We start from the raw sequence: 16,258 nt of genomic DNA on the forward strand, positions 1-16,258 counted from the left end.
TCTTGGGGTACATTATTCTGGAGGTAACGTTGGCATAACTTACAGTGGGGGTACTCGACATCTTCTCCATCACAAATAAGGTGCTCCTGCAGGCAGGAGCACCCGCGATAATGTTAGTTAGGTAGTTACGATAACTAGTAGGCGAGCCTTGCGTACGTCGGTGTGCGATAACGCGTGGACCGAGCGCGGTGGTCGCGAGGTAACTGACACTCCAATTTTATTTATATGTGTGTATAGATTTCGTAAAAATAAGTAGTTTCCGCTCGATTATCGTTTTTGTCGCAATGAAATCAACATAGAGATATTAGATATATAATAGCTCTCTCACCGGTTTCGGTGACGGTGGCCGGTTACTTTGAAACCAGGCCAGCTACGCAGGGGTAATTTTATAGTGCCCAAGTGTGTGCGCACTACACAAGAGCACTCTCTATTCCTTTACTCTCATAACCCAGTGGGACGGAAGACCGACACGACTGGCGAGAGATAAGGCGCAGGACCGACTTTTTACATTCCCATCCGACTTTGACCGATTAAATATATTTCCGTTGTCTGGTACCTGTAACACAAGTCCTTCAGGTACTTAGCACGGGGCCAGACTGACGTGGTGTGAAGCGTCCTTAGATATTATTATTATAGCAATAAGAATCTAAAACAACCGCCGTAAGCAGTGAGGCCGCCTATTTACAGTTCCTTGTTTATTTTTTATCATACAGTGAAACCTGGTTAAGCGGGACCTGGCCAAATGAGAAACCTCTATTATTGAAAGTTGCAATGAAGGCACTATTTCATAAAATTACCTCTGTTAATGGAATGTTTGAACCTGGTCGAATGAGATTAGAATTCTTTCTGAAAATGAGATTAGAAGACATTTTAGATATTTAACTCCATAATTGAGACTTTGTAGCTCATTAACCTGCATAAATGAGACAATTTACGATAGGTGTAACGAGTTTTGACATGTTTGTTTACATACATTTCGCATCGTCTATTGTGCATGTTTTTTTGTTTGTACTATCTCATTTTTTGACCTAAAAACAAGGAATAAAGTTTAAAAAATGTCCAAACGTAAATATAAAACGTAATCGATATCTGAAAAATGAAACTTCTATCAGATTTAATGATTGTTGAAAGTCGCGTGATGAATGTAGAGAGAATCACCAGTTTTAAAGTCAACCCTGTGTAGAATTATAAAAAACAACGAGGAAATTCGGTCTCAGTGTATTGATGGAAAAGGAAAACTCTAAAAATAAAATATAAAAAAAGCTTTAAAAAGGAAATAACGGCAAATATTGACCTCTGTGAGTGCCGAGCCTCTGTAAATGAGACACCCATAATTTTAAACCTGCCTAATTGGATAACTGGACTATTGGGAGGCCTTAATAATTGGTACAAAAGTCTTGGTCTCTTGAGATCCCAATTAACCAGGTTTCACTGGATAATTTTAGTTTTAAGTTACAAGAAATAAATAATGTTCTATTCTATTGTAAAACATTTAATCGCTAGTTCGATAGATCGATGAGAGCCGCTAACGATCGCTCGACGCTTTGAGTCATACTCAGTTAAAACTTTCTAACAATATTACCAGTAGTTTGTTTCGTGTTTCGGTTTCGTGTAGACATCGTAATTAAATCGCCCGAGGAATGTAATACGCTATTAGTTTATCGTGAAATCACAAATACTAAATGATTTTTAGTACGTACTTAGAATGTTTCTACAAAATTGCTTTTTAATTGAATTCAAAAACGAATGCAATACCAGGCCATTTGGCCAAGAGTTTTTCGTTATCGCTTCGTTATAGAATTGCCGATCAAAATGGATTGCCATAAGCGTTCGTTAAAGGAGTGAGCACACTGAGACGGGCTGTGCCAGGGCTCAGCGTGCCGGGGCTCATCGCAAAAATCCGCCTCCATACAATTTGTATGGAAGCGGAAATCCGCTGCGCCCCGACATAGTTTGCGATACGCGCATCTGCTTCCATACAAATTGTATGGAGGCGGATTTTTGCGATGAGCCCCGGCACGCTGAGCCCCAGCACGGCCCGTCTCAGTGTGCTCACTCCTTAATATGATGTTGACCTTCGACTCGTCTTATGTCAATTCCATACATTTTGACCGGTAATCTATACTATAATATTATAAATGCGAAAGTACAGAGATACTTTCGCATTTATAATATTATGGTATAGATATATAGTATATAGTATAGATCTGTCTGTCTCGCTTTCACGCCAAAACTACCGAGCCGATTGTAATGAAATTTGTACACAGATAGTTTTAAGCCTGAGAAAGGACATAGGCTACTTTTTAACTGGAAAAAAGGGTTGTAAGTGGGTGAAAATGCGTAAATTTGTTCAAATTAAGTTAGTTCCAAAAATTCATAATAGATGGCGCCGTGCCGTCTCCTACATCGCGCTGACGCTTACTCAAACGTCTTTCTATAAGAGGTGGTATCATCTTGCATTAGGTTTTCGAGTTTTTCGATTGTTATTTCTTATTAACGTCATTAAATAACTCAACTCAGTACTTTATCTATGCAGTGACGTAACCTTAAACCTATCGATGATAAATAGTTTATGGGTAAAGTTGTGTTGGCATAAAAATATATAAAATTTGGCATAAATAAAGTTAAATTTAAAAAAATGAAATAAGTTATGCGCACACTGTTATTGGGTGTTTTGATTTAAGGGGTACCAGGTTTTTTTATAAAAGCTTTTTTTTAAAGAAAAGATCTTGGCTCACCCCCCAGGTAATTTTTATAGCAACGTCAAGCGGCCGGTCAGTGGAAGCGGATGGGTGGCCAATTAGTTTGCATTTCAACAGTACATGATACTAGCATTGGTTAATAAAAGTAAATTTGTTTTCATGCGTTAGGACTTAGGAGTTGCCTTACATTAATCCATGCGTCTTGATATTATAAATATTATATGAAAGTGTGTTTGTCTGTATGTTACCTCTTCACGCCCAAACCACTGAACCGATTAAGCTGGATATTGAGATACTTTGAGTCCCGGGAGAGGACATAGGATACTTATACTTATAGGACCTTCCCGGTATATGAGGGCCTTCAGTACTAATATATTACATGCTTCTTAATCTCGCTTGTTTTATTGTACCTATTGGATAAGTAAAGTATGATGTCAATGATTATCTTCTGACTTATCATTATATTTAAATCGAGTAGGGAGCGAATGTCGCTACTTGATCTACATTTATATTTAGAAATCACTTTTAGATTCTTCAACGTTTGTATTTAGAATTTCTCACGAATGCTGCAAGATAAATGATTTCGCCCTTTTCTTGTGGAAGTTTCCGTGGGATTTTTTCAACAAATGTCCGGTACAAATGGGCTCTCGTATCGCGCCGACGCCGGTAACACGAGCGCCGTGAAAAACGACGCGGCGCCGATTAGGGCGAGCGTTTTGTAAAATGTCACTTACATGGTCAATACTCATACGTTATGTTACTTTAATGGTCATTACGTGCTCATATCTGTTGCCGTTCATCCGTCTCCACCCACTCGTGTTATATAAATGTTTTATCGTGTCTTTGAGGTCTAAAACTTCCAACACGAAATGGCGCGTGGTGACTTTTGAAAGTGAGGTTCAATTCTGACCGCGACGAGACGCGTAGACCGCGTATTGACCCTTAATAGCTGCCACACCGGTTTCGGTGGCGGTGACCGGTTTCATTGAAACCAGGCCAGTTACGCAGAAGTAAATTTAAAGTGCCCAAGTGTGTGCGCAGTACACAAGAGCACTCTCTATTATTTTACTATCATAACCCAGTGGGACGGAAGATCGACACGACTGGCGAGAGATCAAGCGCAGGATCGACTATTTACATGCCCATCCGACGCTTGGATCATGTTACTTGTCAGACAATCAGGTGATCAGCCTGCATTGTCCTAACCAAACTTGGAAATAACATGTTTCCAACGCGGGAATCGAACCCACGAACTCCGAGTCAAGAGCCGCGCTCTATACCACTAGACCACAGAGGCGTCTATGCTGCTAATCAAATGTCACTTGAAGGACAGTTGTTGCGTACAGAGTTCCTCAGATTATACATTTTTATTTGTTAAGCACGAGAAAATAATCTTATAAGACACAAAGTAATAAATCATAACAATGATTTTCATAGCTAGGTATTAAGGCCTGAGTCATGTTATATTATAGTAGTCTTAAATAAATTTCAAATTGTAATAAAGCTTGCCTGTACAAAAAAAACAATGCAACGCATATCATTAATTAAAAGTTAAACGTTGTTTTAATGTTTTATACATGCCGGTTGTCGTGTGCAAACTTTTTAGAGTAGAAAGTTGTTGTTATGATGTTAGTGTTGTCGAACAACGTTGTTGTGACCAATGTACCTGCAAGCCGGGGCTGTGGTTTGGCTCTAAATGAGACATTTTAGTTCGTTTATAAAATTTGTTGACAGTTAATACGTTTTTTTCTTTAAATAGACGGAGGATCCAGACTATTATAATATATTTTAGCACTTTTTTCAAATTTTGCACAGCACAAATTTCGCGTCGTGGCCGTTTCACTATGACCACAAGGCGTTGTGAGCCATTTTTCGCTCACTGAGCGTTTTCGGTCTTTGAGCGTAACATATATAAAACTATATTCAAAAGGCAAAAATATTATAATTATAGTCGTCAAAAATAACATTATGTTGGTATAATATCTGGTGGTAAGTTAAACATAAGCCTTAAAGAAAATTAGAACTGTACCTACTAACTAGGAATAATGAAAACTATTATTATTCGTAGTAACTACAAGAAATTTACTAGGTACATAGACTTAAGAGCCCATATGACCCTAACTTGACTACATACTTTAACCTAGATCTCAAAATCTGTAAGGTCTAGAAAACTGATTTTTTGACACAAGTAACTTCAGTTCATAAAGATTAAATGCTCAAGACGAAAACACGATTACTCAAGAAATGCTCGATAGTTTCTTTTTTTACAAAAAACCTTGTTTTAGACACATTTTTGCTTGGATCTTCGAAGTTTGCTGTCTTTTCTTTAATATTTTTTAATATCTAAAAAGTTATTGATAAAATCTTAACACTTTTTTCATAATTATTATAGTTCGTCTTTTATTCAAGTAAAACTAACTCGGCGATGATTCCGCGCGTCCTTTTTCACCTGGCATATGAAAGACGGCGTGAGTGTGAAGAGAGAAGGACGATGTTTGATTTTTCGAGTCAGGTGAGCTCTTAATAATATATAACATAGATTTATTATGTTTTAATTCTGAAATCCATGCTTATCACAAGTGCGTTATATTATTAAAGATTATGATTATGATTGAACCTTCTTTTATTGAAATTTTACTCGCGTGAATTAAAAAATGATTCAAGTTTTATAACCTCTCATGCGAAATTAATTCCCGATTCTCGAAAATCAAATTAAAAGCGAGATTTCCTACAGATCGCGACGTGTTGATTTTACCCAGAAATTTATGTGTACCAATCATGAAAGATTTAGCAAGTTTATTTTTATACGTGCTTAAAAACAAAAGAACATAATATAGTCCGTGCATTCCACGAAGACGCGCCCCACTATTATATATAGTATAATATGTGTCTACTGTAAGCTTTCGCCAATGTTTGAGTGTTATCGGTACATACTAATTACCTATGAGTGCATGCGCACACTGAGATAAATAGACCAATAATATAATTGAGAAAAAGCGTCACGGTCAAAGGGAAAGATGCTCACCCAAAAATTGGTGGGGCACGTCTTCGTGGATTGCACGGACTATAACATTTACTGCCGCACTCAGAGTGGAACATTAATTAGTTAAATGTAATTAATTCAAAATGTTGTCATAAGCCCCATACATTATCTGTCAAACTGTTCATTAAATCGAATGTTAATCGTAATTAAATGTCTCTGAGTACGGCGGTTAGAGAATCGTATACATTTTTCATGCACTTGCTCCACTTTTATTAATTTATTTTATTACAATTAATTACATTACAATTAATTATTTATTGTAATAAAATAAATTAATTAAAGTGGAACAAGTGCATGAAAAGTCCTTTATTACTACTGTGAAACATGAATTTCCACCAAGAAGTTACGGTACATTCAATATCATAATTATATAATATTTAGGTTTGATTGTCGGCTGAAATAAAGTGATCTATATATTTTTGAGATGTTTTTATTGAACTGGTTCTGTAACACGGAAACCGAAAAAATATTAATTATTATTCATGTTGTTAAACAAAGAATTCCTAATCGTATTACAAATTATAAAATGATTATTAGATACTTTAAATATGTATCAAGAAAAACCTATGACCCAATTCGCAAACCTCTAACGCCAGTGCCAAACCTATCGTATTTGGCACTTTTAATCTCTGGTATCGTTCCAGTTATTTTCCAACTTAACTGCTAGTTTTGCTCTCGAACTAATTAAAAAGTTTATTTATTCAGAACCTCGCCATTGTGAGAGAAATCTTAATGTAATAAAATATGAAGAAGAAGAAGACATGAGGGTATGAAGTCGGTAACTAACAATTTGGACTCTTTCTTTTTTTCATTAATGGAGGCGGTAAAACCGCATGATGATATAAAATCAAAAAAAATAGATTCTATGTATAGCTAGATATATTAGCTAGTTGATGAAGCAGGTAAGCTACAAGGTTTGTTAAAATTATAACGGGAAAATGAGTAATTGCTCTTATGTAGTAAAATGTTAGTTATCCCACTTTAACCACTTCTCAAGTCTTCAAATGATAATAACATCATAATATTCCTTACACTAAAGGGTCGTTAGGTGTTAGTTTAGATTGGTTATAGTGCTTTTGAAAATAGACTTACGTATAATTCCTTCTAAGATAACTTCTTAATAGTTTCAATCTATTATTATATTATCATTGGTGTATTAATTTTGATCAGGTTTTGTTGTGCCTCTAAGGTGTTTTAGAGTAATTAAAGAATCGTGTCTTACAATCGTAAGTCTTCACTTTAGAATGTTTATTACGAGTCCAAAAAAAAACAAAATATAGTAGGTACTCATTTACAACAAATAAGCGAACAACACAATTTTGCATGAGCAGCATTATTGCTACATTAAATTAGCACAATCGGGGTAGCAACTTAAATTTTTCATGCTCACATTTCTACTTATAGAAAAATTAAAATGTATCGTAAGTTTTAATAAGTGCTGTTTGTATTACCCTATAAATTCCGTAATTACTTAGCGTTAAACCTTCGCCAGTTTGTTCACATTACGAAAAAACTAGGTCGTAGTTGCATCGGTAGTGCGCTCACTCATTACACCCGGCAAATATGTAATTAATTTACGCCGGTTAAGCTTGCGCATTTTCGGCAAACAAATATGGCGGTCACCGGCCCGTGACACGGTCTCTATAAGCGGCTAAAAGTTGCCATATCCGAAATAATTACTCAGGTCTCATTCGAGATTAATTTTTAATTAGGAATTAATTCCTATTCAAAATTGGAGCAGCTTCGGCAAATATTGTGGTTCCGTTTTAATTTTAAAAGTAATTACGTGTAGCTTTCACCGAAAGTTTTCGTATCGCAACCTTTTTACTGCGAAAGGTCATAAAATTATCGGATAAACTTGAAATTTTTCCGTGCACGTTTCGAAAGGGCATGTAATCTGGAAACTAATTTCAATATTAATACGGCGGTGACCACACTAAAGTTACCTTTGACCTTAATTTTGGCTCGAGCGTGGGAAGTCTGGGTGATTTAAAGACTGTAACCCCAGCTCGTTGTAGCGGGTATAAAGCCATAAACTAGTAATATTACTTGTTACTTAAATGGTACCACAATGTAACTGTAAAATACGCAAACTTACTTGAGTTTTAGTTTAGTTTTTATATTAATTTTTAGGCTAAGAATCGACAAAGAAAGCTCGAGAAACAAATCTCAAATTTCATAATATTATACCACACCTCCTGCATACATAAAATGAGGCTATAATGCAAAGGATACTACAAAACTGCAGTGCGCCATAATTTAAAATAGAATCCGAGTCGAAATATCCAAACCGGTAATAACAAATGAAAAATAACCCCGTAAAATGGGGTATATAAGGAAAATGCAAATGTTAGAGACGTTTAGTACGCTACAAACACTATTTCCCCTACTGAGAGTCCTACATCTGAAATTCATATGCTATGAAAGTGAAATATCACATTACGCGGTTATTTCTCACCTTTATTGCTGTTCTGATTCAAGTTAATGGTTCGAAATGAAACAATGTACAATTTGATATGAAATATCATGTAAAGTGCACACTCCTGAAGCGGCTTTTATTTTTCAAGAGGAATGGCCAATGAATACTATTTTAAACTTCCGTGTTTTATATCTTTTAAATATTCAAGTCTGTATTCATAAAAGTCTTTCATGTTTTTCATTAAAATCGACAATATGATGTCAATCTCAAACAATACATTTTTGTTAAGCTCCTGCCTTCTTTGTTTGATTGTGACACTGAAAAGTAATAATTATTATTCATTTTAAATGTTTATATTATAGTTACTTTGTGGTCATTTAATAGTGCATTATGTTCATTGTCATTAATAAAGGTCATAAACCTATAATGCCATATATTATGTCTATGATAAAGGTTATTGAAGATCAGAGCTTGAGACAGGATAATAATAAAAATAAACTTATTAAGGGTTACCTAATAACAAATTGATTTTTATTATTAATAATATTTTCTGCGACCCTCCTTGTTAGCCTATAATAGAAGCAATTACGAATATCTCTCTTCATTTTCAATATTATTTAAAAGATCCATAGTAAACATTTGTGTTTATTTTGCATACTACATCATGTTTATTCTTTACACAACGTGGAGAGGGGATTCATATAATGGAAAACCTAATTTCAACCTTCATTGTGACTATAAACCTAAAACCATCTCTACCGTTAACATCAAAAGTTCGACAGAAATGACGTAGACGAAGAACCTTAGTTTCTAGTGTAGCGAACAGGGTCTTGAGCCTGGGGCATTGTATTCTTCAACGGTAATCCTACGCAATTTTACCGTCTCACTAGTGAAAGTTGGGTACTTGGGCACTTAGCCTAAACGTATTTGATAATGGCAACGAATATATAAATTTAACTGTTGAAAGTATCAATATTGTAAATGGTCATCGATGTGGCCAATATGACATTATGACAATATTTTAATCTCATTGCATCGGCCAAAAGTTTAATATGCTAAATCTTTCTGGGATCAGCAAGTTGGAAATGGCCACTTCGAATGTTTCATATTATCTTGTTTCATAATATCATGTCGCAAACGGCTAAAATTTTGTCAGTCATATTATGAGTCTAATTTCTATAAAGCTTTCTATAGAATGGAATACCAATGCTTAATTAATAATTAATATCTACTAGAAATCGTCCAATGGTCGAAATTCGACCTTAAATTTATTTATCTTCTTCTTCTAACTTCCCGTTTAAAGTATTGTTACGGTACATGGTATACGGACACGTGTTGCCATCTAGCGACAAACCAGCGAAACTAACCGAGGGAGCACAGGCAACATAAATCCCCTACTCAATACTAGATGGCAGGAGGTGCGCAAGTACATACTCGAACCTTCTAGAAAGGTCCAATGTTTGTTTACGTGTTTAGTTGTTTACTTTTATTGTGGTACATGCTCGAGCCTCCTAGAAAGTTCCCACGGTTGTTTACTTGTTTACGTGAATCGGGAACTTTCTGGAATTCGTCTCGCCATATAAAAAGCCGCAGGCAGGCCCGGCGAGTTCAGTTCGATCTGAGCGATCTTCGGGGCGATTTCACAGTGACAACAAGTGATCAATAGTGAGTGAACCAGTGAAACCTGCGACTTGGCTACGACCTAGGACAGTGATAGTGCTTAGTGATTGGCCTTGTGATTAGTGTTTGGACTTAGTGCTAAGTGTTGTGACCTAGTGTGTGCTTGTGTGACCTAGACTTAGTGAATAAAGTCTTCAAGAGAGTCACCAGGTCTTTCTCTCCAAATCCTCGAAACGTAACAGTATTGACTATTTCAGATTTAATAAAAAAAACAACAATCCATTTTTAATTTGACAACAGACTTCAACCATAAACAAAAGAATAAGTATATAGTATAATTCGTATGTATAGGCTTGTCATTTAAAAAGAATATGGTAGTGTACACATTGTAGGGGGTGTAATGTTTTATTTGTTAAAAAGTGTATGATAAAAGTATAATTTCAATATAATATTAGCTCGATGCACTCCTCCATATAAACTATAACTGTGCGAAATTTCATGCACCTACGTTTCCCCATTTTTCGTAAAAAGAGTTCCAAAGTTTTTCGCTCGCGTATTAATAATATAAAATTAGGTGTGGAGGAACATCTTTCCAAACATACTATGCAACGCTCAAGGTCTGATCTCCCGGAATACCTAGAAGCTTATTTACCTCGGCGAAACAGCTTTGAATAGACATTACCCTACGTGAACGCACTCTCGTGCTATGACGTCATTCCCAGCACCTCATTACCTCTGAAAAATTGAGATTTTTAATTTATATTTTAATACGAAATTTCCGAGCAACATAAACTTTAATAGGTCATCAGGGACGCTCTGGACTTATCAACGTGTATGTATCAAGATCCCATTAGGCAGCTGCGTCGCGGATATATTAAGCAATTTACTCCGAGATGTGCCGAGTAATTTGGTTCCACTTATAGACCACTTATAGCCTAAAGTTAAGTGTGGAGATCTAGTACGATAGCGAATATATAGAACTGAGTATGTTATTTCCGGACATGTTCCCTCTAATATAGATAGAGAGCCGTCCGAATCCAAATGTTATTTATTATTTTGCCTAAAGTTCCACTCGCTTAAATAGAGTATTTCAAGGGACTTTTTCACGATAAAATGTAGCCTATATCCCTTCCTGTGATCTAATCTATATAAATATAGGCTCAGTAGTTAAGCCCGCTATTAAATGCAATGCAATGCAAACAAATATTTAATGCAAACAAATCTATAAATCATTTTTCATTAATATAGATAAATACAAGAAGAAACGAGGTAACGGTGAACCAACAATAATATTTTAACTATCTGATATAAAACAAAGTAATTAAATTGGCATTTGCAGAGTCAATATGCCGGAGACCAATCAGCTTTATTTTAATTGGCTATAAAACCTTTTGACTGACGTTTGACCGAGCATTATAAAATGAAAGCGGTATTCGGAAAACGGTAATTAAAATTATTGAGTCTACAATCTACACGGGAGACATTCGGCAAAAGTTAAAAGTGGATCGCCGAAATATTTTCGGCTTAAAAGTTATAACTAATAAATTTAGTTCGTAACTTTCGGTGGTCCCTCTCCAATTTTGGGGTAAAATATTTACCTTTTATTGAACAACGAACTCCGAAGGTAAACGTAACTAGCGTCGCCCCGATAACTTTGTTTTACTTTTTATGATAACTAATTAATGTATTCGTTTCTGAGGTAACTTTATACAACTATCGTTTTCCTAATAACGTTCAATCAATCTTGTAAAGTTTATTCGAACAGAATTAGCGCCGTATCGACTCGCTAACAAGTAGTTGTTTCATCTTCTATTAATTCCTAACATATTTCGAACAATATTCCCCGAATGATTCTACATTATGATAAATGAGGAGTGAGTTGTCTCAACAACGGAAACTATCAGCTATTTATTAGCGAGTCGTATTAGCGTTAGGACGTTGCGGACGATACAACAATAATCCTCTCGTCTGGCATCCAACTAGTGGGCTACGTGGGAGCGCACTCGAAAAGGATTTAAGTTGAATATTCTTTTTATACATCGACCTCGATAAAGTCCACGTTCGACCCGCACAAGTTTTTTCGGCGTTTACACAAAATAGTTATTACTTTCATGTGAGCCTTTTAGGCGGGAGATTATGGGGATTTATCGATTAATGTTTGATAATATTTCAACCATTTAAGTGGATATGCAGCTATGGAAATACTTTTTACGATTTCATGCCAAAAACTGTATTTACTGATTTATAAAATATAACCCGCAAATATTATCCACCGTATATTTTTCCGCCAATAAAAATATCAATATATTTTAACCTTCGTTACTTTTAAACAAATGGTTTTAGAGATTTATGCGTCCAGACGTAACAGACAGGCAGACAGACAAACTATAATAATATGAGTATTGCTATCCATACTGCTGCATAGAATGCTGCAGATAATGAAATCTATTATATGATGTATTATAGCTAATTAGTAGTAGATAATGTTATAACTTAAATACATTTTCCGTAAATTATCTTCTAATAAGTAAACAGTACGACTTATAGCTAGATGAAAAATTTAAAATAGTACCACAATATATAAAATTGTATTCCAAAACTGTTTTAGCAGTAAAAGAGGATCGGGTAATCGTATCTTCGCTCCCCGGACCCGGACACGACCGATATATTTTATTTTTTATCCAGATCAGCAGATAGCAAATATAGTTTTAATCTTAATAAATTGTTTGAAAAGACCTGTTTTGATATGGTAACTTCTTTCTTATTTAAGGTTTTTGTACCGAAGCCTTAAAGTAATATAACGTTTCCCTCTTTCGCTATCAAAATACACTTGCATTTTGAATTTTTCTGGATAGTAATACTCCAGTTGAACAGGAGCGGTTGACTTCGAACCCCAGAGGGATGAAAGTATACAAATATATCTTGTTGGGACTCGGTATTTGAGATCCCACTTCAAGATAAAGTGTTGTCTTTATTGGTACGAAAATTTTTGGCATCAATACGTCAAATTATTATTAAAAAAAACTATGAAAAAAATATGATATTATTTTGATATGAAAATATTAGTCCAGGTAGATTCTTATTGTATCAGGTAGGTATACGATTTAAAAACTTTTATGCCTTACAATCATGTTATGCTTAAGTTACTTTTCATTCGACACATCAGCTGATAAGTAAGAATAAAAATGACTAAATTATGTGTCACAGAAATAATTACCATATCTTTGTGAACATTTAAAACGTCTCAGCAAAAGACTCAAGGTAGAGACGTTCAGATTTCCATAGGCAGTGCGATTTTGTATGTGGGACTGTCGCTGGCGACCCGCCAAACAATTACTTTGAGTCTTCAAGAGCACTTCCACGGCTGATGGGCCTTAATGTCTCGCGCTTACCTCCTATATCGTCCCTTTTTAATTTAGAATGCATAAGAAACGCTCCGAGCTCGAGCATCTCGCATTTACATAGAGTATGAAAAAGTGTTTGAGTGAAAAACACTACAGACTGAAAAGTATCACGTATGCATATTATATCTTACTTTGATAGTTCTAGACTTTTATATTTACGGATGTGTTATTGATATTTTGTATTTTAATTTATGTAATCTGATTAATGTAGTCATTTTTATTAGTGTGAAGTGTAAATTAACACTAATAATACAGTGAAAGCTTTTCAGTGCGTATGTTTGTACGAGTAACTTGTAAACGGATATTAATTAAAAAATACTTTGGATTAATAGAAAAATATATATTACTAGCTGTCCCGGTGAACTTCGTGTCAATTGAAAACCTTCCCTGGACTTCTACGAATATTTTGAGACTAAAATCAGCCCAATCCGTCCAACCGTTTTCGAGTTTTAGCGCGACTAACACATTTGAAAATCCATTTTTATATATATAAAAATGATATATGGATAGATTATATTATTTAAGCCTGAAAAAGAACAGTGTTGTCATGGATATAGCTCGTTATTATTAAAATATATCTACATCTATAATCTAAAAACAGATTATGGTGTCTTAGTTTTATATTGGCAGAAAATCCTATTTATAAGAGAAAAGGCAGAAAAAGGAGACCTATTTAACGTCATACAAGTTTCTTCATTTGCAACGTCCATCTGATAAGAACAAAAAATAGGGGTTCTCGGAGCCAATGTGCTAATGTAACGGTAACTTCCTTAAGTAGTGGTAAATGGGAGTTATCAACACAAATGTACGGGGCCAAATTACTTCACCTTACCGCTGCCAATTTCATTATCTGCCTTCAAAATTGGTAATCTAACTTTTCTAACTAGATGTACCTCCGCTAAAAGCATAGTTCGAGATAGCTTCTTTGTATAGGTTCCTCGTTATTACGTTACTTTGAAAGTGAGAACACCACACCGGTGAGAAAAAACAAACCACAGATGTACCTCGTGTTTCTGTGGTTTATTAATCTATATGTTGGCGAACATCTCCATAAGGTTAGGAAGCCACTTCACGTGAATTTATTCAATAATGTAGACATCCACATCGACGACACTCGAAGCCTAGACGAGACAAAGAATTGGCGTGACGCCAGATTCCATGCAGCAGGTATGGAAATAGGAACGCAGCCGATCAAAGATTGTTCTGTTTTAAAACGAGAATGCAAAGTTTTGTTGTTTGAAACCGATAGTAGCTTCCGAAATAAAAATGCAAATTGTACTGCTCCTCTGTTTTCGTTCTTCGTGGAACTTGTGCTTTTGATATTGCGGAACGCTCGAGCCATTTTAATGACGTCTCGCTATACGTTCCACCGACTTCAGAGAATGCTGTTCCCCAAACTTTTATCTGAGGCGGTAATGGAAAGAGGGAGTAGAAACAGATAGGAAATAAACAGGAGGCAGGTTTAGCACGAGTTTAAGTGACGTTTGTGCCTTGTTATCGACGCTAGGTTTTGGAGATCTATTTGATATTTTGTTTATTTTACTTTAGTCGTATTTTCTCAAGGAAACTGCTGGAAAAAGGAAAGCTTTTAATCTATTAATTCTACTGATTTTACGTTAAGATGTTATGTAATACCAAAAAAACTATTGGTTATGATTCACCAATCCAACGTCGAGATTTATATATTTTTGCAGTTACAGTGCATATTTAACGCAAACAAAAAATGAAATCATAGCTTCTTTATGAAAATTTTCGTCTCTTTTATATATGAATATAAAACATCACGTTTATTTTAGAGAGATTGGATGCTGCAGTGTATAATAAAGTATCATAAAGAGCAAAGTTAAGGCTCGGTTCACGTGCAAGTGGCGTACCGGCTGCATTATAAATGAACTCACATAGATTTAGCCTCACTTGTGAAAACGGCTATTTATACAATTGGCGCTATGAAACACTAAAATCTTGAAATTTTTTTTGTATGGAAATTGGTAGGTTTTCTTGTTAAAAGCAAGCTTTGAATTAAATACACTACCAGTTGCATTTATGTATAGACAATTACTTTATTGATAGATGAAAATAAAAATTGCAATCATCAATAATAAACACACATCATAATATTGTATTTTTTCTAGTAGAAAAATGTGAATTATTTATCCAATTTTATGAAAAAAAAAACGTCATAAGCTCGAACCGAAAAAATGAAGTGTTGCGAATTTTAAAATTAATTGGTTTTTTCGCGATACTGCTTAACGCTTCGGCGGAAAATCGACACAATAACGACTAACAAGTACTTTTTAAATTTGACAAATAATTTTGCATATCAATATTTAAAATAAAATTTTATTGCATTTTTTCAAATTGCATTCAGATTTTCGCTAGAGTTATTAAAATTTATTTAGTTTACCTATATACAATTAACAAAAAGCAGTTTACATTTATGTAAGGAAAAAAATCATTTTAATAACACGTCTGCATCTGCAACAGTTCTTAAAATGTTCTTAGAGCATTTCTTGGCTGAAAATAGACTGGTTTCTACATCTTCTACCTACCATTTTCTGCGTCTAACTACAGTAGCATAAGCAGTGGAAGTCAAAGCAAATTAAACGTACCCAAGTCCTCGGCGTCCTCCGTCCACTCGCCCGTCGCGGCCGCCGCGCGGAACAGCGCGCACAACAGCACTATCAACTTCATATTGCTAGTCCACTGCTAGTTTATTTTACACATTTTTAGTACTTTTATAACTATTTCAACTTTTTAGTCCCCCCTAGTTTATTCTGCACATTTTTTGCTACTATTTATTGCTACTTCAACTAGTCCACAAGTACAAATGTGTGGCTGGTTCGATTGTTGCTAAAATGTCTAAGTCCACTGCTTGTTTATTTTACACATTTTATTACTTTTAATGCTAATTCAACAACTTTTAGTCCAGTGATACAAGAGCGATTCTTGGCTGATTTAAACAACTAGTATGCTAGTTTATTTACTACAAGTTCGATTTTCGTTTCAAGTTCATTTTGTCACTCGCATTATCAAACCACTGGTAGTTAATTTTACACATTCTGAAATAATT

General features: G+C 35.0%; 1 protein-coding gene across 1 annotated transcript in view; it reads right to left on the reverse strand.

Moving 5' to 3' along the window:
• LOC121725940 (synaptogenesis protein syg-2-like) overlaps positions 1 to 16,258 on the reverse strand; it is a 129,582-nt gene extending 113,324 nt beyond the window's left edge. The window contains exon 1 of the mRNA XM_042113139.1: positions 15,798 to 16,258. Within this exon, the coding sequence (XP_041969073.1) occupies positions 15,798 to 15,879 (82 nt within the window). The 5' untranslated portion in view covers positions 15,880 to 16,258. The remainder of the gene's footprint in view (positions 1 to 15,797) is intronic.

The sequence above is a fragment of the Aricia agestis genome, chromosome 4 (genome assembly GCF_905147365.1).
Source record: "Aricia agestis chromosome 4, ilAriAges1.1, whole genome shotgun sequence".
Taxonomy (NCBI): Eukaryota; Metazoa; Arthropoda; class Insecta; order Lepidoptera; family Lycaenidae; genus Aricia; species Aricia agestis.